General features: G+C 40.8%; 1 protein-coding gene and 1 long non-coding RNA gene across 2 annotated transcripts; one reads left to right on the forward strand and one right to left on the reverse strand.

Moving 5' to 3' along the window:
* Positions 1 to 353: 353 nt before the first annotated feature.
* SERINC1 (serine incorporator 1) lies at positions 354 to 17,697 on the reverse strand. The gene is made up of 10 exons (XM_058836005.1): positions 17,548 to 17,697; positions 11,767 to 11,928; positions 10,115 to 10,308; positions 7,033 to 7,112; positions 6,709 to 6,846; positions 5,337 to 5,506; positions 5,147 to 5,237; positions 3,715 to 3,856; positions 3,380 to 3,610; positions 354 to 1,898 (listed from the first exon to the last, which is right to left on the reverse strand). The coding sequence occupies exons 1-10, from the start codon at positions 17,584 to 17,586 to the stop codon at positions 1,760 to 1,762; spliced, it is 1,386 nt and encodes a 461-aa protein (XP_058691988.1). The 5' UTR covers positions 17,587 to 17,697; the 3' UTR covers positions 354 to 1,759.
* Positions 17,698 to 17,709: 12 nt separating this feature from the next.
* LOC131577842 (uncharacterized) lies at positions 17,710 to 20,718 on the forward strand. The gene is made up of 3 exons (XR_009277304.1): positions 17,710 to 17,854; positions 19,671 to 19,876; positions 20,093 to 20,718. It is a non-coding gene; the product is annotated as an uncharacterized LOC131577842 (long non-coding RNA).
* The last annotated feature ends 5,160 nt before the right edge of the window (positions 20,719 to 25,878 follow it).

Genomic DNA, 25,878 nt, shown 5'->3' on the forward strand with positions numbered 1-25,878 from the left:
GGGAACTGCTGTAGTAGAAGTGATGTTCAGGTGTTTTACCCAAATTAAAACAGGTGTGATTCCATGAGGTGGCAGCAGTTGATGAAGCAGGAATGCAGTTACAGGTGCAAGGCATGTTTGTGTTTGCTGGGACACAGCAAGACAGAACTGTCAGAGGACTTCAGCCAGGGGCGCTACCCGGGACCTGAAAGAGCTGGGGACTCACAGGTGTGCTCTGCAGCACTGTGTCAGCTTTTCTCAGAACCTGATCGTGCTACAAAGCATCCCCAAGAAAGGGGACGATAAGGTTACACAAACCCTTTCAATAGCCACATCTGGCAGCAGCATGAGACATCAAAAGTCATGGGACATCGTCATTCAAATTTATTTATTAATAAGGTAACAACATATTCCAAATTATTACAAGCCTTTACTAATCTTTCTATTACTGTCTCAAGTTTGACTTGACAGACTTTAAATGTCAGTGGTCAGGTGCAGAATTAAAATAAAAGCTTAGAGAAATAGCAACAGGAAGTCACAGTTACAAACACAATGGAAAGAGATGAGCATGACATCTGCTGCAGGCTCCAGGGTCACTCCCAGTCAGGCTGCTCTAGGCTCAAGTTGTAGCAAGTAACAGAGAAATTACGCAGTTCATGTACTTCAGTTACAAAGCAGCAAGCACAAAAGCATTTTAAGATTTCATAACTGCACAGGAACTATGCCTAGATTTCAACTTCCATCTCTGGTAATGGACAACGAGCAAAATACCTAATACAGTAAAAGATTTCAAGATTCAGAGCCCCAAATATTTTAAGAAACCCTTCAGTCGAAGCCTCAGTAAATGTAAACCTCCCTCCTTCAGTTACTGTAATTTCAGTGTTCCTTTCTCTCCACTTTTTTTTTCAATCACAATACTCAATTCCTCCAAAGGGCTTACACAGCTTTCACCACTCGGCTCCTTGCAAACTCCGTGATTGTAGCTTAGCCAAGAAGAAAGTGGCACACAAAACAGCAATAAATTACAGCACAGCTATGCCATTTAAACTACTTAAAAAAACAATAATAATATGTAGAGGCACATTGTAAACAGGTGCCTTAAAAACATGCTTCTGAGCATCTGATACCAGGATATTTCTCCCCAGGGTGCCTGTCCTATGTGCAGTGGGACAGACTGGACTGGCTCCTCTGCAGCTCCAGGTGCAAGTTTCCCCCTCTCACATCTGTGCTGAAGGTACTGCTGCCCTCGGCATGGGAAAGGTCAGGCTCTTAGTGCCAAAGTGATGCAACATGTCCAGTGAACCCCAACGTGCTCCACTTTGAGTCTAAGAGCACTTACTCAAGGCTTACTTTGGAATCAAGGCAACAGGGATCATCAAAGGCAGCCCCTCCCTTTTACTTTCAAAGCCTGACCCAGCACTGTTTAGTTACCTTAATTAACACTCGCACTTTTTTCCTACAACCGTTTAATACAATTGAGGGGAAAAACCATACTTCCAAAAGTTCTTCATCTTCCATCTTGTGCTCCCAAAGCACTCAAACTAGGAGTAATCCTATGAAAACCATCGTTACCTCAATTACCATTGAGCTCAGCTAGAAAATGTCATTTAATGAAATGACAAGACATGATTCAAGGTAATCATGCAGGATAAAGCAGGGAATACTACCTGGACAGCACACACACACACACACATGTATTTACACCCGCACTATTACCCGGAATACTGTTTGTTTCAGGGACATGTGGTGCTAACACAGCCTCCCTCCAGAGCAGCACAGCTCAGTCAAAGTCGCGGTTGGTAAGAACCAGCGGAGCCACCAGAGTCCACACGTACAGCACGATGCCAATCCAGCTGGAAGAGATCTTCACCCACACGGACGGCCACTTGCTGGTCATTGTCTCGTAAGAAGAATCTGGACTGTGAACCAAGGAAAAGGATCATTTCCAATTTTTTTTCAATACAACAACATACTTGTGTTCTAAGCCACCCTTCACCACTGTTTTCACAGGAGATCATTTTCAATTCACACCCCAAAGGACCCTCCTTCCAGGCAGTTCACACCAGTCTGCACAAAAACACCACTTGTAAGCTGGTGTCACAGAAGGTGGAAAAAGAGCAGCAGCACAAAAAAACATAATATGAGAAGCTGCCAAGAAGCAGAAATAATTACAAGGAATCTCTAACAAATCTGCAGAAAGGCAGTAAACAGACAGCACTTAAGAGATACAAAGAATGTATTTTGCTTTGCCAAAGGACACCACCTAGAGAAACTGATCATATTGACGTCCTACTGACCCAAGTAGGGCCACAAATCAAATCCACTGCAGGACTATTTATTAAGAGTTATTTCTGAAGGAAGTACCTTTTGGTGTTGCTTTTTCGATACAAACTGGTCTTTGCCAAGTAACTAGAGACCTTAATTAGTACTTTTTAATTCTGAAGAACATCTGATCGAGCTGTTAGCAACAGTTCACACACAGAACTATTTTATTTGTGAGGATAATTTCCTTCCACCAAGCCCTGTCTCAGAATGGCTGTAGTTGGAAGAGACCACTGAAGGTTCTCTAGTCCAGCTCCAGTGTTCCAGTGGGGACACCTAAATCCAGCTGCCCCAAGATGGCTTTGGAGTACCTCCAAGAATGGAAACTCCACAACTTCCCCTGGCAACTTGGGCCAGTGCTCAGTCACCCTAGCAATTAAAGTGTTTCTTGATGTTCTGAGGCAATCACCTGTGTCTCAGTTTGTGCCCTTTGCCTCTGGCCATGTCACTGGGCACCACTGAGAAGTCCTGGCTCCATCCTCTTTGCACATCTGCATCAGGTGTTTCTACACATTGGTAAGATACCTCTTGGGCCTTCTCCAAGATGAACAGTCCCAGCTCTCTCAGTTTCCCCTTATATCACACATACCCTTCACCATCTTTGTGGCCCTTTTTTGGAGTCTCTCCAGTACATCCATGTCTCTCTCATAGTGGGAAGCCCCAGAACTGGAGGAGATACTAGCACTGATGAGATGGGAAGAAACACCTCCCCCTTGACCTGTTGATATAACATGTCCTTTTTCTAGCTCTCCATACCAGATATGGGGCATAGTGTTTAATAAATTCTAACTAACTGTTATATAATTTAAGACTTTATCCTGTTCACTTCAGCAGGATGTATTTCAGCAGTTCAGTGAACGACAAAAATCATCCTAGAAAATATGACAGGCGCTTGTGAACAAGGTTGGCTACAGTTTTCAAATACAGTTCCCTAAATCTTAACTCAAACAGTAACTTCCCTTGAGAAGGCCCACTCAAGACCTACATTCCAGAACACACAACTTGTGCCTCCTTGTACAGCAAGAGATGGCATCTTGTATGCTCATTATCAGCAAAACATCTAATCAAATGTAAATACCTGTACCAGTTGGTAAGTGTCATCATGATATAGAGGGATGCCAGGAAAAGCATGAAGTGGAAGAAGGAATAACTGTAAGTAACTCCATCCCTCTCGTTATCTATAGCTCGGTGAACATCATCTCCATCATCAAGGGAGCCATCACTCCTGGGCATTCCATCCTCTATCAGTGTTGATTCATCACTGGTCAGCATCAGCTTGTTAACTTGGCTGTTGTTGGATGTCCGGATGCTGGATTTGACAGGAAAGGACATGGTACAGTTACCCAAATAAATATAATATCTAACAATAAGAAGTGATACAAATTAATTTATTTTTTTTTAAAGGAATCTTACCTTGAATAGAGAACGCACAGCAAGAACAAAACAAGTCCTACAATTCCTTGTGCATCCCACCACTGAACTACCTGACCTTGGGTTGGAATGGTGGTGCTGTTGTAACCAATGATGCTCAGCAGACTGGGGTTACAGCGCCTGTCTGTGAGGGAAACTGCATTAGAACTCACATGAAACAAGAATAGGACAAATATTTAATAGCACATTTCCATGCTGAATGCACAGAAATAGAAAGGATCTTCATGACTGTGATAGTCTTGAAGTAAAATCTGAATCTAATTTTAGCCTACTGAATCTTCCCAGAGCAGGAAAATGACAGTATATATGGCATAAAAATCTGTCTCTTCAAGCAGATAAAAGGATTCTGAACTTACGTAGGATATGCCTCAACTGCTTTACTATTCCATCTCACATAATTCGATGCAATAAAACAAAATTTCTGCATAATAAACTTCAGAAATTCTACTACTAGAAAACAACTTTGACAAACATATTCTATAGATAGGGTACCCGAGTCATCCCAGAATTGCAAAACAATGCCAGTAAGTTAGTTTTTTATTATGAGTGGTTCCCAACCCACAGCATCCACAGGTAACACTGATGAAACAGCTGAAAGTAGTACACAATCTTATTTTCCCATAATCACTGCCTGAATTAGATGACTCTTGTATTCCATGACACAGAAGCACAGAAGATTGTCCATAACTAAGATAAAAGCACCAGAGACTCAATTAAAACCACTAAAATAATATCTGGTGATTTTTTAATCATCAGAATTTCTGCACTTATTTTTAGAGATATTCAACTGTTTCCAAACACAATAAACTGACAACATTTATTAATACTTGTTATAAACCCTCAGTTTGGAAAAATATAATCAGTAGCATCTTGGTCAACCAAGAAACATGAAAACTGGTAGAGAGATTAAACTCCTAGACCCCTCAGAAGAGTTGCAGTTATGGGCAAAATATAAGTTTTGGAATACTGCAGTTCTGCCAGTAAAGAGCAGAAATTCTTACATGCCATATAAGCAGGGGCAAAAGACATTACCTTAGTATTGTGGTTGCAGAGGGGGTGGAGCTCAGAGATGTGTGGGCAAGGCAAGGCTGCTATTTTATACCTCCCACATCATTGCTGGGAGCATGGCTTGGGGGGAGGTGGAAGAAAAGGTGAGCACATCCTGGAAGAAGTGCAGCTCTGCTTCCCTCTCCCCCTCAAGGGAGTTTGCCTGGACCAGCCAGCAGACCCTGCCCTCTCTCACTGCTTCCTATGCCTTAGGAGAGTGGGCTCCTGGCAGCATAGGTAGCTGAGCCCTAACACATGTAAGTAACATTGTATTTCCTGGTTCTAGTGCTGCCCTGAAAAAGAGGCAGAAGTACAATTGATTGCTGAACCAGTTACCCAAAAAGCTCTGCATTGCTACTATACTTACCTGGCTCATTGGTCATAGCAGACCAAGTCAAATACATTGTGTAAATTGTGATCACCGAAGACTGCAGCAAACCAGATCTTGGCTGAGATTCCTACACAAAGGAGTCACAAAACAGGGAAGTTAGGCAATCAGAAGTTGCAGGCACAATTGTATTGTGATAACACAGGAGGCAACAGAATTAAAATGGTACCTGAATCCTTGGCAGAATTGACATTACAGAAGCACCAATGCACAGGAGCATATTAACACTGATGAACGTCTTGTTTTCAGAACAACCTTCTGGATGAGTGTAATAAACATAAAACAAGACAATAGCTACTAGAGACAGCAGATAGTTTATAGCTGTAGCTGAGAGCAGAGCTGTGAAGAAACAAAACGATAGTTAAACTGATTAGTAAGAGACAATTAAGATTGGAATAATACTGCATAATTATCAAGTGTGGTATACAATATACAATGAGCGTTCTGGGCACTAAAACGTAAAAGAAGTTCTCAAATAGCCTGTGAAGTATTACAAAGAAACATGGGAAACCTGAAACCATGCTTGATTCTCCACTGCTCGAACAGCAACCAAGGAGAGCGAGGAGAAAAAAGGAACACAGTTGTACCACACACGCTTTGGCTAAGAGCTTAAAAAAGAAATTGAAGAAATACTTCTCCAACAGAGACTAAAACAAAATCTCATTTCCAAATTACATCTTAGTAAAAACACTAAATAAAGAAGTGGCCATTGAATGAAGACAGGCCATGCTGTCTTTTGAAACACCTAAATTATCACATCTGAAACACTTCATTAAAGTATCATTTCTCCAGTGAGATTACTTGTACTCTCCTCCACTACTCTCGCCTTTCACTCAGCATATACCTTTGAAGAATGACTGACTGCCAACCAGAAAAACCATTGTTTGACATCATTCTACTCAACATGAAGTACTGAGACATTACTTTGTTTTTAATCAGCACAAAAGGGATAACAAAACCTGTACCTGCAAAAAAAAAAAAACCAAAAAAAAAACAAAAAAACAAACCAAACCACCACACACAAAAAAAAGCTGCAGTTGCCACTTCTCTGATAATATGATGCACAGAAAGCTGCACCTGAATGTGACGAAGAGCTTTACTTTGTGTATGACTGCATCCTGGAATAGATTGCCCAGAGAGGTTGTAGGGTCTCCCTCACTGGAGACACTCAAGAACCATCTGGACACAATCCTGTGCCATGTGCTCTGCGATGATCCTGCTTGAGCTGAGAGGCTGGATCAGATAAGCTGCTGTGGTCCCTTCCAACCTCACCCATTCTGTGACTGTGTGAAACTCATGCCCTGCTCCCAGGGAACAGATCTTATTACTCAGAGGCTGCTGCACCTCTCCCTGCTTCCTCTTACTTAACTTGACAACAGATGGACATAAATGGAGCTGAACCACACATCTGAGAAAATGATACTTATGCATGAAGCAGCCCTTTCAGCACTGGTAAAATGAACTATTCAGTGAGTAACTTATTTAACACAATGCACATTAAATGAAATTTAAAACTTGACTGTAGTACAGTCCCTCCTTACCTGCATACCAGCATCTTGAGTTTCCTTCCTCCATTTTTTCAACCCAAGATTCATTCCAGGAATGGGCAAAGTCAATAAGCAAGACCAGCTGAATAAGAATGAAGCAGAATGCTCCAGCCATACCTACATAAAACCACACTAGAAGAGAAGTAATACAAAACCAGTTAAGAACCACAGGTGATTTAACCCCCATCTCAGTGTTCCTAAACACAGAGAAGCACTACAGTTACACAGCTACAATTAAAACTGTATGACATCAGCATGCACTTCTTTTAAACTAAGTATCATTACACCATGATACAGAGGAAGACAATATTCCCTCACCAGTTGTAAATGGTCCCTCAGGTATGAAGAAAGCCCCAACACTAATTGCAAGTGCCGTCGCAAATTTAAAGAACCAGAATCTAAAAGGAAATAAAAAAAAGTAAGGCAACTGCTAAGTCTGGTCTAATTCATACATAAAATACATATCTTTAAGAGTTGTTTTTATTTATTTGCTCATTCTTAATTTGTCTCATTTGAAGCAGGATAAAAATTTTATCTGCCCAAGATTTTTGTTTTCCACAATTATGCTTGAACTGTGCTAGACTGACACAGAGTTTGACACATTTCCCAGAGGTATCTTACTCATGAATTACAGATTAGGCCAATTGGGAGCTGTTTTTTTTCTTCTTAAGAACGTTGTAAACCAGAGCAGTGAGATTACTGAATTGTCTGCGTATCAGAAAAATGGGTTAAAAAATCCTCGCCTGCTTTTAGTATCGAAGATCTGATTGGTGCCTACAATGACAGTAAAATATGCTGGAGCTCCATACCAGTCTTGGTTCACTTCCTACATGAGTTCGATATACAAAAGTCTGGGTTCTTCCCACCCAGCTTCAGATTCTTTAGGCCTACAGCTGATGAGGCTTTATCACTGTTGGGGGTTGGGTTTCTTTCTTTTGTACTTACGGAATTTTTTCCCATAAGTTGCTAGGAAACTAACTATTAGGTACTTCAGAAAAAACAAGAGTGGCCAAACTCAGGAAAGAGGGAGGCTCCTGCCTCCCCTAGCAGACACCTGTCTTTCAAACCAAGACAATCACAAAAAAAAACCAACAAACCAAATTATTTATCCTGCACAGAAAAGACACAATCAAGTTCTAAGTCCCTGTTTCAGTGCCGTGTCATTGGAATTTTTCTTCCATTAAAAGATGCATTCACAGACCTTCAAAACAGGTCAGATGTTTCCAGAAAGCACACAAGGGAGCATCCTTGACCAAAAATACACCAAACTCATCCCAAATATTAACTGTATAAATATACCCTGCATAGGGAACTTCGAACTGTTATGCCAACAAAACTTTAAGAAGGTGAAGACTATTTTTTCTGATCCCAGTGACAGGCAGCTCCAAAAACAGGCATGATGCCATCTACATGCACTTCAAAACTGAATATAACAGCATAAAGATATGTACCACACCCCCACAATGTCAAACACTTGCCAATTTTTCAAGTTTTCTCTCCCTTCCCATTTCTTCCCATACTTTGAAGAAATTCAATCTTTCCTGCTGGCTGTTACAATCAAGTGATGGAGACCAGCAGAACAAATGCCAGTTGCGTGGAGAGGAACTATGTGAGATGACAGAAGTGTAGAATACAGAACAAAATGGACTAATTCCCTGGGATACAGAGAAGTGACTAAATATAGTCTGAAAGTTGAATTAAATTGTAACATTTACAGTGCAATACAAACCTCAGTAAAACTAGTTTTAGAATCCACTTTTTTTTTTAATCAATGTCATTCTCAATTAAAGAAATAAGAATAGGTTCAAGTTTGTATATAGTTAATCTCTAATTCTAGACTTTAAGGGATCTTAACTCTCTACCCCATACGACAACTGAAAACAAAGTCATCTGAAATAACACCTAAAGCTGCTGTGCATTCTGTACAAGCCAGCAACTATCTCACAGATATTACTGGGTATTTTTCTATTGTTTTTGTAAACCCAAGACAAGAAACCCTTCTGACTGCCATTAAAAAAGCAGAGAAGGTAGATATTGGCACAAGATCATATTACTGGGCTTAACTTGCATATAAGCATGAAAAAGTTAGTACACATAGATGCAAAAACCTAGTATTTTGAATATTTCAGATCACTGACAAAAAGACTATCTCAAAGTATTACTGAACACAAATACAATTTCAAACATCAAAAGCCATAAAGCTTTTCATAAAGCTCACTGTAACGTGTATTATTGAAGGAAGGAGTTATTACAGAAGTGTTGAAAGTAATGTTATTAAATATTTTACCAGCAACAGTTAAATAATGTAATTTTTTCCTTTTATCCTAGTGCTGATGTTAGATTGGCTAAGAAGAGCAAACTGCTTTGGGTTGCATAATCAGTACCTAAATTTGTATTATACACTAAATTGTATTGGAGAGCACAACTCCAAATAAGGTTATCAAGAAGGTCCCAAACACTTAAGAACATATTTAGGTGAAAAACATCACACATCATGTAAAATCACCATGTGCCTTTTTCTGAAAAAAACAAAAAACGAAGAGCTCTGATACAGAATGTGGCTGAACCACTTTTTCCTTGCTTACAATAAGCATGCTCTCCTGAACAAAGCAGGGTGGAGGGAAAGGCTGAATTGAGGTACTGTTGCTAACTGATCTTAGTACAGTACTCTCTTTTTCTTTAGACCAAAAAAAAGTAAACAAAGCAATATTCTGCTCAGTCTTAATTATTTTATTTTCCCCAATAGAAAGAATTTGAAGTTTTTTCTCATTTTTTGATACACATGTTTAATCCTACTATACTGAATATAAAATAAAACTTTATAGCTTAGCTGTCCATAGCTTCTATTAAATAGTCACCTTGAAAAAGCAGTTGTCTAAGCAATCACTGTGACCACCAAGATTAGACACCATAAATAGTTTTAGGCTTTTTAGCATCATGCCCTCTTACAAATATTTACATCGCCTTGGTTCAAGGAGCTACATTACACATAGGCAGAGCCTGGATGAAAACTACTGCTTTTGTCAACACACAAGCTGCAATTCCACTATATTCTTCCATCTGATAATCCCAACTAAAATAAAATACTAAAGAAAATCTACTGGAGAGCTCAGAAACTAGATACATAACTCATTTCTTTTTTCAGAGGGGCAAATGAAAAGGCAGCAGAAAGAAAAGATATTTTATACATCTACATAGACATATATGTGTAACTGCTATAACCTTTAAAAGAAACTGCTCAGAAGAGAACAAAAGGTCTTACAAACTTCCAAGTTAAGAGGAATATAATTCTCAGAGAGCAGATGAGGCTCTTAAATCTTTTCATTTCTTGAAAAAATCTCTGTGGAAGGAGACAAAAATGAATCACTAACTCATCTCAGCACTCATTTCTGCACCTTACCCATTGTGCACTGCTGCTCTGGGGTCGTTGCTGCTCTTCACTTTGATCATCAGCAAGGAGAAGAGAAGGAAGAACATGGCCATGCCAAAGCACACACGGTACACGGCCTTGTAGCCAACCAGGACATCACAGTTCACATGGCCCTGCACACCAGGAATACTTGTTCCCAACCCTCCATCACAAAATCCAGGAATCTGTGATAAATACAGGACATGTCAGTCATCTCTAAAAGACCTCCTGCCAGTAAATGTATATTAATAAATTTCCAATAAAATTCATTAATATTGTAACATTATATAACTACTCACAGTGTTAGAATGATATTGAAGGACTGCATAATTAGCCACAGTCCAACTAGAGTACCAAACCCATGCAAGGAAAAAAACCCCTGCATAGGCAAAATAAAATAAATATTTTCACAGAATAGCTTCGGTTGCCGGAGACCTTTAAAGCTTACCTAGACTTGCCCCCTGCCATGGGCAAGGGTGTCTTCAACTACATGAAGCTCCTCAAAGCCCCACCCCACCTGACCTTGAATGTTTCCAGGAACGGGACAGGGATCTTATTAACAGGTTTTTTATGTAATTAGCAATTTCAGACCTTCTCAAAGAAATGCAGCTTTCCCTTGTTGATCTGAATGAAGAGATAATCAAAGATCTGAGAGCTGGGAAATTTGGCTTGACAGTTACTACTGGGCTTACAATACAGCTAGAGGTGGCAACCTGCTTTAAAACAGACACAGCCTTTCCCAAAAAAGTACCATCACCATCAATTAGGTGCATCTGTAACTTCCATATGAAACAGCTGAAAATATTCTATCCAGTCACTACCAGGACATGAGGTACATCTTTTAGAAGTCAAATCATACTCCAGAAGGCAGTAATTTTCTTTCCTAGGTGACTAACATGGCTCTCACTGAAGCTCTAATGAGGTAACTATACTAACCTACAATACAAATTTGCAGATGAATCATTTGGGGGGAAAAAACATGAAAATCATGCTTAACCAAAGCTAGTATCTACTGAAAAAAAACCTGAAGACTGTAAAACAGAACAGAAATACATGCAACTCAAGTTCGATGAACCTGTAAGCTCTACTCCAACTCACATTACCACTCTCCAATCTTATATCCCATCTTCATATAGTTAATAAACTGTAAGATCCTACAAACCCTTCCTAATTCCTTGGGAGGAAAACATGCTACATTAATGAAAAATATTTTTCTTGTGCACTGCAGACTTTAAAATAGAATTTTAACTAATACAGCACAACTTAACTAGAAGACATCTTAGAGTGTGGTTATTTTTTTTAATCACAACTACAATATAATCAATTAAGTGCCATAAATACAAACATCTCAATAACACTTAATTTTAAACTACACATGCATAATTTTTTTTGTTTGATGCATAATCTTATTTTTTCTGCTCCAAGCATTTAAAGAGGCTTTACCTCAAAATAGTGCTTTTCATCTACACAGGGATCTTCCCATAATTTCTTTATTTGACTTACAAATGAATTAATGGTGACTGTGAAGCACAGCTAGTAGCAAAATGACATATTTCAAAATAAAATCCATGCTTTTCAAGATGTCAATTACTATTATCTGTGACATTTGGTCTTCCCAAAATGTTAGTAATAAATAACCTGACCTTCTTCAGCTGCTCTTCCATGCCTGGTATTAGCATCACACAGGCAACGCTCACGCCAAGAAGTAAAAAGAAGGCGTAAATCAGCCGAGTTATGGTGGAGTTGTTTCCACTGGGGCAGCATCGGCAAAGCAGGCACGGGGCACTTCCACACAAGCATGGTATCTGACAGAAGGACAGAACATGAATTAATTAAAAAGCTTTGGATTACTAGATTTCAATATTTAATCGGGCTGTGCAGATCATCAGATATTATGACGGAAAATGACTCATCCTGTGCATCCCATCACTGGTGCAGAGTAAGGCACTGCAACACGTACGTTACAGAGTCACCAAACAACAGCACTTCCTGATGTACCGCTGCACAGTGAAACTAGTGCTATGCCAGAAGTAATCACTTAGCTATTCAAAAGAAATAAAGACTGGATTCAGGCTCATTTTTTCTCTTGAATTTTATTTCATTTCAGCTAAATGACATGCAAGGGTTGCTTCTTTTAGCAACTACATTATCTCGTTCACAGCTGCAGAGATTAAACAAACACACCATAAGAAAAAGATACGAGCACAACCATCATGTATTTACACTCTCAGCACCTGGCACAGATGGGATACAATCCTTACAGGGGCCGTAAATATTTCCGAAACACAAAAGAAAGGTGACAGAGCCTAAATCTTAGGTTGCAAACTATTTCATATTAGCAGCTACTCACATTTAACAAAATTCTGTTAGTCTGCAAAATTAACTTATGCAATGTAAAAGTTACAAACAGTAAGAACAGAGCATATACGCAGTACTTGTGTTACTGATACCAAATATCAACAGCAAAAGTGGATGGGAATGCTGTACTACAAGGGGAAAAAAAACCAAACAGGACAAAATTTACCTGTATTTAATTCTCACACTGAAAACTGTGGGAAGAGAAAAAGGGAGCTATTTCACCAGGAAAGGGCCGGGAAGCAGGGAACAATTCTCTGCCACTTGCTGGGTGACAATTTGGGAAGCAAAAGAAAGGCAAGGTCCCACAAGTAAACATTAGCCAAAGGAGGAAAGGTACAATCGAAATGTGTGATCACTGCCCCTCTCTAAGCTACAACAAATCATGCTACCCTCGACACAGAAAGATACAGAACAGGGTTAAAACTCAGCTTCTCCCCCAGCACACATCCAAGGACAACTCCCACATGGGACAAAAGCCACAGGTGTTCATCACTACGTGAGAGGCACTCAGTCATGTAAGGACAGTAGTAACAAGGCCACACGGCCAGAACACGCCAATCACACATTATGACTGGTACGTGTCAGAAAGAGTTCTCAGCAGTTTAGTCATATGACAACCAAAAATGCCAGCAGTCCACTGTTGCCGGAAAAGCCCCAGGGGGTTGCTGGGAAAAGCAGACAGATCATCACAATGCTCCTGGCAGCCTCCTGAGAAGCCCTCAAGAAAAGGCTGATTATCATTCTTACCGTTTCAACTTGGACCCACAAACTTCATCTTTTAAATACCTTCCCTGTATTCTTTTTGGCACGTGTGTTCCTTCCCAAGAAGCCAAGAATTTTCACTTCACTACGGTACAGAATTATATTTAAATTAACAAACTCCACCATTACATTTGTCTTGCTAAACCAGTGAAACTAGGCAGATTCTCATTATAAATATTTCAGGATGCAAAAGTTACTATATTGCTTCTTTTTACCTTCTCCTCCTCTCAGTATTGTTATAGCACAAATAATATGTGCTATAACACAAACAAAGGTGTTGATTATAGGAGGTTTCACCTCAATATAATAAAAAAATGATTCAGACTGAGAGCAACCGGTCCCTGCAACAACCACGCCGAGGATATGGTAGAGTCTCCATCACCGGACATTTCCAAGATGCAACTGGACAGAGCACCAGATCACCCCACCCAGGTCCTCTTTTTCATAAAAGATGGAGCAGGTGGACCTTTGAGGCTGCTCTACGACTGCAAGCAACTACACTTGGGCCATCTACGATTCGTACGCAAGAAATGTATGGCAAATATTGTCTCTGAATGCATCAGTTTTATAGTACTACTGTCTTGCACTATTTCCTACACACAAATAACCTTTCCAGTGAAAAACATCTCTGTTCTCTATTCAAAAAATTACTTTCTTGAATAAAATCTGTCTTCATTAATATTTTTACACATACTGTTGAATAAAAGGTTGAGTTTGGCAGAATAGAATATATGACTAGGCTCATCTGCTGCAGAAAATGTGGGAACAGGAGCACCTGTCACAAAAACACTTCTGTAAGGCATCCCAGTGTTACACTGTTTGTTAAATACCTAAATAATTCAAACAACTTGCTCCTTGCCTCAGGGGAAGCAGAAACACAAATGCTTCTACAGACAGGAGAGACTTGCAGTAGCTGAAATGAAGATGATTGTCTCCACCTCACTGGGAAACAATGTCCTTCAAGAGAGTCCATACACCTCACTGGAATGCCTGAGCTCCAACACCAGCTTTTAAAATGTTTTTCTCCTAAACAGCTCATTCACATACATCCTTGAACAAAAGACACTTACTGATAAATTACACTATTTATACAAGCTGACTACTTACACAAGGAATCATGCCACAGTCCAACTCTCTCTTTCTCTGGCAAAAAAGAATAAAATACATACCATTCCAACAAAATAGTATTACACTATCGGCAAAACTACTTGTTACAGACTTCAAAAAGAAGAGAATCCAAAGAACATTCAGCACATGGAATTCAGCTCATCAGCAGAGGAGACAGGGTGAGTTTGTGCTACTTTCTTCCTATATTTAAAGCACACCTCCCACAAAAATTTCAGTAGTACAAACACCAAGATACCACCATGAAGATCAAAGCTTAACTCCCCAGGTGTGACTCAGCTTAGTCACAGATGCAGACAAAAAGTTACTCTACAACTACTTTTTCACTTGCTTCCATAAGGAAAGTGAGACGAAAGTTACTCAGACACAACTGAATAAAATCGATTACCTTCCAGAAACGTTTTTACTTACCTACCAATTCATATCCCTTTACATTTTTGAGGAAAAGTAAGTCAACGTTGTTTACTAAGCTCAATGGTGTTTATTAAGGCAAAATAAGAAAAGACAACCCACACACCTATTCTGGGAGCAGCCAGCTGGGCAGACAGGTTAATTCATGCCTGCTAAACTAGTCACTTCATTCCCCAGGGCAGTGGAAATTGCATGAGGAACACATAACAAGATGTATATTGAAGGAGAAGGAGACAGAAAACCCCACAAAATCATGCAAGAGCAAATGTTACTGCCCCTGATCCCCACAGAATAAGTTTCTAATATCAAACATAATCTTCCTACTGGAGTAATGACTAAATTATTATATATTGAATTACTTATTTGCAAAAACAGTAAGCCCCTGATGGGCCTACTCAGGGTTTAGCTATCTCCTCCCTACTCTTAAAAGATACTGAATTAATCAATATCTTTGCCTTGACAGAGAATATTAAAGGAGCAAAACAGCAGCTCAGCTGTTACAGAGATGAGAACAATAGAGGCAAGACACAGCAGAGGGAAAACGGCGCTGCCTTATCAATCTAGGCTGTCAGGAGAAGAAGACTGGGTGAGACGGCTCTGCTCTTACAGCTTTGGCCTCACCTCCATCTCTGACAGACTCTTCTTGCTCTTCAAAATGTTAACCTGAAGCACTGCCTGATCAGCACACAGGAGGGCAGAGCAGTAAGGCACCACAAAAGCCCAGAAGACTCGAGCACACATAAGGCCTGATGCGGGGGCCTCAAGCAGAGCGGCTCCGCACTGCACTGCACAACACGTGGCCCTGCGGAGGAGCTACACCGAGCAGCGTCCTCACAGCAAGGGAGCTTCGCTGGCCGTGGCGGAGCCCGCACCACACCAACCCCACCGCACCTGCTTCAGCTGCTCCCTCACCCTCACTGCGTGCTGCCTTCTCAGAGCCACAAACACACTTGGTACTGACATATCCTTTGACACCAGCGTGGACAGATTCCTCCTGCTCAGAACTGCTGTATCGGTTTTAAGTGCTGATCAGCAGTGGTTTTAAATATGGAAAGAAAATGAATGCTTTAAAGACATCAGGGGAAAGAGAAAAATAATACCAACAAAAACTACCCACCCTGATTTGTTTGGGCACTTTAAAGAAAGGGACAGGGGTTCACTACTCACAGTAAATCTGACCGAATTAAGATTATAATCTCATGCAAATCACTTTATCTAACAGACCATTAGCTGATTTTCTCTGTAGAGAAACAAACAATTAAGACCAAGGGGTTCTTCATACATTACAGACACCAACCAGGTGTCAGAAAGGCTGTTTATGAACTTGAAAATGCAGTATATATTAACACAAGTATTTGAATTAAAGCCTATAGTCACAATGTCATGAAGTATTTAACAATAATTAAAAATAATAATGTTAACTATATTCAGTTAGTAATTAAAGCCTAGCTGCCTAAACCATTAAGTAGTATTTAAAGTGTTAATGAGACCAAAATAAACCCTGACAGTAATTAGTTACAAGAATATTATCAGCGTTCTAGTTGATTATTTACAGGCAAATCAGCCTGGAAGTTAATTTATGCAGATTTTCCAATTCTATGATAATTTAATATAATTTGTACATGAGATGAAGGGATTATGGATCATCTATCTTAATTAAAAATCACTATGTATTAGAGGAGCCAAAGCCCATACATTCAGGTATCACAAAAAACAGGAGTTTGGATAAATATGAGGTTTTGCTTTATCACCAGAAGTGTGTACCTTTAATAATAGGTAATTTAATTTAATTCAGGCATTGGACAGTATTTTTGGTATGAAAAATTCAGATTTTCACAATCCGACTGACATTCTAAACATCTAAAACATCCAAAAACTCACAAACCACTTGATCGTGTCAATATGAACAGGGACTAGACCTGCACAGACATATCACTTACGGATAAAAAAGCCATGCCTCAGTTGAAGATTCTTCACCAACTTAATTTCTTTCCTGCATAATGCCTACAGTTTAAATGCCATCTCAATCAACTGTTTCCCATGACCAAACATCACCTGACGGTGCTCCCTCAGCACGGTGGTGACACACCACCACGGATTACTGTACCGCGAGGAAAGGATGGCTCGGCGAGACAAAGATGCTACAAAGGGTGGAGCAGCTCAAGACAAAGCCGTAAGGAAGAGGAACTAAATACAAATATTAGGATCGGGGAAACCTGCCTGTTTTTTATTTTCCCGAAAGAAACACTGCAGTTCAAAGCATTTCATCAGACCCTTTACACATTCGGGGAGAGGTGATTTCAGCGCACACCGTAACACCTCCCGCACATGAAGGGGCATTAAGCTGCGCCCAGCAGCTCGACAGGCCGGCCTGTCTGGGTTAAGGACAAAGCTCCCCATAGCGCCGGCGAAACGGCTCCGACGGATCCCTGGGGATCCCGGGAGCAGCCCGGGAGAGGGGGAGCACGGCGGGGCCTGCCCCCTCCAGCGCGGCGGGGAGAGAGCCCTGCCCGGCGGAGCGGGAGCTGCGGCCGCTCGGGGCAGACAGAGCCCGGCTGGGTCCGGGCAGGGCCCCGCAGCCTCCCCGTGCCGCAGGCGGAGGAGCGAAGGCAGCGCCACAGCCGCCCCACCCGGGTGGGTGACACAGGCGCCGGGAGGCGACGGGCGAGGCCCGGGTGGGGAGGGAAGGAGGAGGGGAAGCACCGGCCGTCGGCTCCGAGCTTGCGACGGGCAGCGAGGGACCCCCGAGCCACCCGCATCCACCTTACCCAGCTCGCCATGGAGCAGAGGCCCAGGACGCTGCCCATGGTCCCCGGTGGGCGCGGGCTCCTCCAAGATGGAAGCGGCGACCGCGGCTCCCGACGCGCTTGTTTACTGCTCCCAGCGGCGCTTCCGGCCGCTCTGACGGCACGGGCACGTCACTTCCGGCCTCCTGCCGGGAAGGAATGTGGCGGGGCCGTGAGGGGCAGGGCCGGGCCTGCCAGCCTGAGGGACAGCAAAGGACAGCTGGGCACGGGAACCGGCAGCAGCCGCAGCCAAGCGCATCCGGCGGCTAAAGCTTAAAGCTTGCTCCTTGTGAGCTGTGCATGTGGCAAATCAGAATGTCGTATGGCAGTAAAACAGATAGTCGAGGACATGTGGGAACTAACAAACTTTAAGGGTGTAGTAAATCAAGGTGTTGATGCACGTCTATGGATACGTTATTAACTTGGCAAAATATTTGATGTCCATGTGTCCTGTAGCTGAACTAGGTCCATTATAACACTTAAAAGTCACGGGTCACAAAGACCCCTGGGCAGGTGCAGACCCCCCGCCTCTGTGTGCATAGATGTTAGCTGGGGTTATGTAGTTTGTATAGAAATTCCTAACTAATCATAGCAGATGAACGAAGCCCCAGAAAAGGAAAAAGACACACAAAAAACCCCAAAATCTTAAAGTCCGAAAAGAAAAAGTAGCGCCTAAAAATCTTTTTAAAAAAATCAGTCAAGGACCAGAAAATTTAAGTAATACATTTAATAATACAGACATTAGAATACATATTTATACCTATATTTATTAAAAATATTTAATAATATGGGTATTATAATACCAAGGATACCATCTCAGCTGAAAAATACAACCCCTTCATTTGTAAAATGCCTTAAGATACAAAACTAAACACTTGAGAAGGATATGTAAAGAAATTGGATTTTTAAATAAAATACTTAGCAGTATACATCATTTTACAAGTTAAGAACATTTTTGTCTCTTGCAATTTTCCCTTCTTACTAACATGCAGTCATTACACTACTACACGCTGGGCTCGGATTTATCTGCGGATTTTGGTAAATCTGTCCTTTGTAATTGATTTTAAAAGCAATCATATTTTCAAAATCAAACATGAAAAGAAATGGCTAAGAAGGATTTTTTTTTTTTCCGGCTGAAAGCTTAAGGCTGCAATTGTCTGGTGATAAAAATGTGAATAATTAATAAAATGGTTATAGCTATTTGAAAGGTAAGTACACAGAATTAGCAGACACTGAAAAATTTTGGAGTACCTTTAGTTCAGCCAGTAGATCCACAACAGTAATTCTTAATGTTCACTTTTGTTTGTGCGCTAATTAGAGCCAGTGAAGTGTGCTGTGTTCATCTTCCACATAACTCCACCACAGTAGCCAGAAGGTTCTGGAGGCGCAGCATCAGCTCACAGCTAACATTGCAGCTTGCTTCTTGAGATGAATGCATAATCTCCATTCCCTCTCCTTTGTCAAACCCTGCATCTTCTTCAAAGGTGATTTTGCATTAGCTATAGATTTTCTTCCGCTTCAGTATTCCCACAATTTTCACAGTGGGCTGTTTTTCCTTACGAGAGTTTCTGATAGCCATAGCCACCTATTTCTCTCCATACCAACCTGATCTCTTTTTTTTCCAAATAATAAATCCCATCATTGTTCTCTGATTCAGTCATTACTCCTGCTATCCTATTTGCAGCATCAACTGTGGAAAGATACTGAAGCATTACATACACTTCTCTGAACCAAGTCCTGTTCCTCCTCCACTACACATCTTTTCTAAGAAATTCTAAAAGAGAAAAGATCTGCTGTAGGAATTTCTCTTCTGGAATTTTATTCCGTTCTCAAGTCATACAGTTACCTGACAGCATTAAATTATATATTGTGAAATACCAGTCTTACTTCATCTGAAGGGAGGTGGAATTAATCATACCCAGATATATATCCCAGATGGCTTCCCCAGTGTGATATCTTGCTTCCCTCTGACCCTTTTGAGATTGTATGAATATGATAATTATAGTTGTCCATTATTTGACTAGCTCTCTGATTATTTCTTTTTAGAAAATAACAGGAGTCAAATAGCAGAAATAACTTTTCCCTTTTTTTCTTGTTTGTATTAGGGAGCTTCTTACTAAAACCTGCCTTTTTGTCAGGTGTTTATTGGAAAACGGTAATTTTTCCAAACTAGAGACCACCTGTCAGTTTCATGGTCTGCACAAGCAACTGTGATCAGCTCCTTCAGCGAGCACCTGATCTGCAGAGAGCCGCCTTATGGAGGATCCCAAAACTGGCTACACAAGCTTTAACCTCCAGCAGAAAAGCCGAGGTAACCATTTTGTCTCTTGAGTCCCTGTCCCCAGACCCTGAGAGGAAGGGTGAGCTAGACAGGACAAGACTCACTACTAAACAGGCTTATGTTTTAGGCGAGGCATCACACAGACAAATGGAACATGTAAGGGAATAAAAATGCAGATAAAACGTGACTGTACTGGGGCCTCGCTTGTCTTTGTGCTACTCATGCCGAATTTATATCAAGTATCAGCATAACATTTGGAGGAAGCAAAGTGTTCAGCCTTCAAAACCGAAGGAGAAAATTTTGCCAGGACGGCTTTTGTTCTCGCGGCGTGGCCATGGAGCTACAGCGGAAGATCCTTTCCCCTAGAGGGCAGTGCAACTTAAAGAATTGAAATCTCTCCCGGGCGGCGTTCAAATGGAAATCAGCTATGTGAAGATGTGGTTTTTATCTCAACAATGTTAACAGAAAAATACTCTACAGGGGCGTATTTTCTGGAATGAATCTGTGTATACAGTACGATTCTACATTTCACTTACCTTATGCCATTTTTAAGTGAAATCTACAAAAACCCACCTTTTTTATCCCCTTCCTTGTTCCTCTAAATGAAAAGATCATTCATAATACTGAAATAATGTCTGTGACAACAGATTATAATACCCAGGTTTCTATCTCTATTGTGAGAGAGAAGTGGAACACAAAAGAATAAAATTCTTAGTTCCGATGGACTGTGCAAGGATTTTTAATAGAGATACCAGAAATTTAATGGAATTCATAGGCCATATTATTCAAGGACTGACCTAGATAAAAAATCTAATAGATTTAAATAGATAGGATAATAATAGAATAATATAATATAATAATAGAATAAATGTTTCTCTTTATCTTCATCTTACAAATTTGTGTGTTTTGTCTTTTTTTCTTCTAGCAATACCTGTTTCTATAGATCAAAATCAAACAATGCAATGAATTTAAATGGTAAAGCATTATCATGTGTGCTTCTAAAATTATGTGTTTTCATCCTGGAAAATACATTACTGAGTAGAAATTGATTAACAACATTCATAATTTTTTTTTTGTAAATATGTGTGGATTTAATCCTTCTTTAGAAAAGAGTGGGTAATCTGAAACTGTTTTATACAGCTACTGTCATGAAACAAAGAACAAAATATCATCAGATTGTGCAAATTGTTGACACTCCATTTATAGCAGCAGAAGATTAGATGCAGATTGGGTCAAGATTGTTATTAACGTTCCTATTAAGCCCCATCACAGTCATTGCAAGTGAGAGAGGAAAACTAATTTCTACTCTGTTAATATTATTGTGTTCCTGGAATAAATGCCCTCCAAGGGTAAATTAAAAAGACAGTTTCACATCATTACATAATGCTACAGTCTTAATTGGAAAAGACAGAAATATTTGTAATAAAATCAACCCACTTCAATTTGTATAGCATACTATGGTTCAGTGTTTCTAAATAATTGACATTTTGGGTGCTAGCATTGCAACAGGGTATGATGGATGCCTTTAAAACCCAATACTGACACTTTCAGTCTGTTCCTGTCTTCCCTACTGGTCCAGCCATGAGAAGCTTTGTGTTTGTACCACTTACCCTGGGCATGAGCCTAAAGAAACAAATGGAATTCATCAAGGAATGATTTATTACCCTTATTTTTCATCAGCCAGCAAGAATTTAGAATCCACTGGTATTCTTCAAAATCACCCTGTCTTGTGTATTGGAAGGTTCACCCAGGTGAGGTGCCTGAGAGTACCTGAGGATGCATCATCACTGGCATGGCATTAGGCAGGTGCCAGTCTCCAGAGAGACCTCCTCACAGTGGCTTTGCCGAAGGCAGCTTTCAGCACAAGTCTGGAGGGCAGCTGGTCATGGGTAGTGTCCCCCTGGCTCAGTACTGGGGCCAGTCCTGTTTAATATCTTCACCAACAATGTGGATGAGGGGATTGAGTAGTCCCTCACTCAGTTTGCAGATGACACAGTTGGGTGAGAGTCTTGATCTGGTGGAGGGCAGGAGAGCTCTGCAGAGGGATCCAGGCAGGCTGGATGGATGGGCCGAGTCCAATGGGATGAGGTTCAACAAGACAAAGTGTCACAGCCTTGGTCACCACCCCACACAACGCTACAGCATGGGGGAAGAGTGGCTGGAAAATTGCCTGGTGGAAAAGGACCTGGGGATGTTTGTTGCCAGTCAGCTTGACATGAGCCAGTGTGTGCCCAGGTGGCCAAGATCTGAAGCCAGTTGATTACTGAAATAAGTTTATTTTAAATAAACCTTAAAATACACCCATCCATTCAACCAGCCAGCCAGCCAGAGGAACTGTGGGGGAAAATTTATGTCTTTTAAAGGAAGATAATATTTTTATTTATTTTTATATGTCTGCAGGGATAGTATTGGAACTACACTGATTCACACCAGCTGTAGTGGTTTGTTTTATCAATGACCTCTCGTTCTTAAAGGCAGTGAAGAGTGAGTATTTCCCTTAGTTATGAGTTTCAGATAAGAATAAACTTTTCCAGTCAGGAGTGGCAATACAGAGGTTCTGATCTTCTTAAAAGGTAATTGTGAGGAAGTAAAGATCTAGGATTTTAGTATTTGCTCCATAGAAGCATTTAGCTGGAAAAAGAAAGCAGGAACTTAGGGATTATTCTGCTATTAGGACTGATACAGTCCTCAGGATCTGAGGCTAATTTTGAAGACATTCATAACATTGGTGGGATCAGATGCAGCTCACCAGCTATTTTGAACAAATTAAAATGTGAACATGTTGAACCACTAGCTGTTATTTAACTGGCTGTGGGAGTTGTCCCAGAAAGCAGGGAGCAACAGATGTGGTGCCACAAAAGCTCTGGGCACCTTAGCCCCTGGGAACACATGCTGCAGAAACCTAACAGCATTCTTTCAAAAAGTTAGTGAACATATGAATACAGGTGATTTGACTTCTGCAGTTACTTAGATTTCAAAAAAAGCCTTAAACAAGGTTCTCACTAAGAGCTTTCAGAGCAACTAATCAGTCACAAAATGACAAAAGAGGCTCCTTTTTCGATTAGTAGCTACTACCAAGATCCATCAAGGGCTATTAAGCAATATTGTTCAGCTCCAATCTCTATTCAGAAAATCCTTAAAATGGTAATTGCTGAAACTGGAATGGCAAAGCTATCACCACCTGCTTGTCCTACAGCTACACTCTCTGCTGAAGCATTTGCTATTGGTCTTGTTCAGGGACATAATGCTGAGCAAAAGGGTACTTCACCTGACCTAGTGCAGCCTTCCTGATATTCTTAGCTAAGTGTCTTACTGTGCACTGAGTTGTAGCAACTATCTGTAGTTTTCTCTTTTTCAGTGATAAAAGGACTCTTCCTTTTGTAATGTAATAATTTTAGGTAAAAGTACAGCAATAATTTTCACATAGAATCATAGAAAGGTTGGGGTTGTAAGGGACCTTAAAGATCATCTAGTTCCAAGCTCCTGCCACGGACAGGGACACCGTCCGCTAGACAAGTTGCTCAAAGCACCATCCAAACTGGCCATGAGCACTTCAGGGATGGGGCATCCATGGCTTCTCTGGGCAACCTGTTCAGGTGCTTCACCCCTTCTGAGTAAAGAACTTCCCCCTAACATCTAACCTAAAACTGCTGTCTTTCCATTTAAAACCATTTTCCTTTGTCCTCTCACTATCTACCCACATGAAAAATCCCTCTCCCTTCTTTTTATAAGCTCCCTTTAAGTACTGAAAGACCCTATTAGGTCTCCCTGGATCCTTCTCTTCTCCAGGCTGAACAACTTCAGCTCTCTCAGCCTGTCTTTGTAGGAAAGGTACTCCATCCCTCTGAGCATATCTGTGGGGGCAGTGCTGACATCTTTCATTGCTCTTGTTTCTAGAAGATTTTGGAGAAAGGAACATGGTACCTTTAGTTTGCTAAGTTGTACCAAGATCCCTCCTCTGCAGAATCCTGGGAGACCATTAGGGGCACAAGTTGACCATATTCCTCCAACCAAAGAGCAGCACTTTCATGGAGAAGGCAAAGCTGGAATTTGTACATGTATGGCTCACACAGCCACAAGCACCAGAGAACTGAATATAGAAGGTTTGGATTATACTATGACTTCTGAATCTGTATGAACTCACTTAAGAGAGAGCAGCACAATTTAAGTCAATATTTGTAAATCCAAGTGTTCTCCCTCACTGCTGCTTCTTTCCCAGCACGACCATACAAGTGTTGGTGGCAGGTTCAGGTGTAGGAGTGAGCAGTGCTGGCCCTTAAACAAAGCTGTTAGGTGTAAAGATTTATGTCTGTATACTAAATGGGCAAATTGCTCTCTCAATCTGTTAAGCTGTCGGTATGATCTCTTGGCAAGCTATAACAGTTTGCTGCTATTTTTCAGAGTGGAACAAATTGCCTGTGTGCAAATATAGCCTAATAGTAAAACACAGCATGGATATCCTGATCAAGGCATACAAGGAAGTAAATCAGAGTTTATTTTCAGAGTACTTTGACTTCATATGGAACCAGTTTTTAAACAGGGAGAAGAAGAATCAGTGTTTTCAGTGATGAATGCCTAAATTAATATGTTAAAAATTCCTCTGTAGTCCTGTTAACTTCAGCTTAGCTGTCTGGTTCTCCAGACCTCCTGCTAGCAGACCACTCTGGCCAATCATGCCTAATTTGGAGTCCCTATTTAAAAAAAAACAAACAAAAAAAAACAACCTTGAGAGAATGTTTAGAGACAAAATTCTCTTTCAACAGTTGCTTAGTTGTGATGATGGACAACTTACTTATTTTGCAGAAACAAAGTTAAACTGATTTAATACCATGAAAAAAAACAAAACAAAAACACTTTAGTCAACAAAAACGTACTTCTGCCATTTTTCTTCTCTGGCTTGACGGGTTGGTTTCTGTAACAGTGTTTTTTCACTGCTAAATCTGAATTTGATAATTTATGGTGTTCTGCACTGGAGTAGTGCTATTGGAGCAGTAACTTTGTAGCAGTGATGGAAAAGCCACGGGCTAGAGGGGGCATTCAGAAGCATTAGTATTTCTGTGACTGCTTTGGAATATGCTCAGCACTAATTTCCTCTCTGTGCCTATGTGATCACCCAAGCACAGCAAGGTTTTATTGTATATATCTGGTTCAGTACACTGCATGTGGAAGTTATGAGAAACACAGGACTCCCAGTTATTTTCTTTTCTTATTTAATAGAGATTTTCTGCCAGTTCCTCTTTGCACTCTCTTTTGTCTTACCACAAGCAGCCATACTGCTTTCACACCTACCCTGACATGAACCTTCCGAATGCTGAGCTAGATTAACTCCTATTTTGTCTCTAGGGCTTAAGCCAAGACAGAAATTGCCTATATCCTTGCAGCAAACCTATTTCAGGTAGGCATGCAAGGTCTAGTAAAAAAGGCAATGGGATTTTCTGCCATCTCTGAGCAGTGAACCAGAGCTTGAGGATAAAAATGTTCTTGCCTACCCCGTTGAAATTGAGGTAAGAAATGCCAGCTCCAAGCTACTCAACAACAGAGACAGGCTCCCATTTCAGTGCTCCAAGAAAAAGAATAAAATGGAATTTTTCTTCTTGCTGGAGTGATAAAATCTGTGACAGCAGTGTGTCAAGTGAGGCAGATGATATAACAGGTGTGAAGGAGGTCAGGTACAGTTTTAGGACAGTGAGGACTGTGAAAGAGAAAGGTCCATGTGTACTGGTCCAGGTGGATCTGGATTAAAGGCCATTATCCAATGTCCATTATCTTGGGTAAATTACAGGCCCAGGGATGCCCTCATCTATCTTCTGCAATATACCAAATAGAAGGCAACTCTAATGCTTTCCCAGTGCTTTCTTAAATGATGTGCATGAGCTAAACATCTGGTTCCCTGAGCTCCCCTACCCTAGGTGGTCAGTGAGCAGATGGTGGTTAACCCAATGATATTTTTCTTATTGATTTAAAGATGAAGACTTGAAGGAGAGGGCTTTGGACTCTTGGTGACAAGTCTCAGGACTGGAGACATGTTTCAG

Source organism: Poecile atricapillus, chromosome 3 (genome assembly GCF_030490865.1).
Source record: "Poecile atricapillus isolate bPoeAtr1 chromosome 3, bPoeAtr1.hap1, whole genome shotgun sequence".
NCBI lineage: Eukaryota > Metazoa > Chordata > Aves > Passeriformes > Paridae > Poecile > Poecile atricapillus.

What these genes read in the sequence shown, in the direction of transcription:
- SERINC1 (XM_058836005.1), bottom strand. Translation starts at nt 17,586, where the DNA reads ATGGGCAGCGTCCTGGGCCTCTGCTCCATGGCGAGCTGG. An exon ending in TCTGCTCCATGGCGAGCTGG is followed by an intron (nt 11,929 to 17,547) that starts GTAAGGTGGATG and finishes TCCTTCTGTCAG; the next exon opens with ATACCATGCTTGTGTGGAAG. An exon ending in CAATTCTGCCAAGGATTCAG is followed by an intron (nt 5,238 to 5,336) that starts GTACCATTTTAA and finishes TCCTTTGTGTAG; the next exon opens with GAATCTCAGCCAAGATCTGG.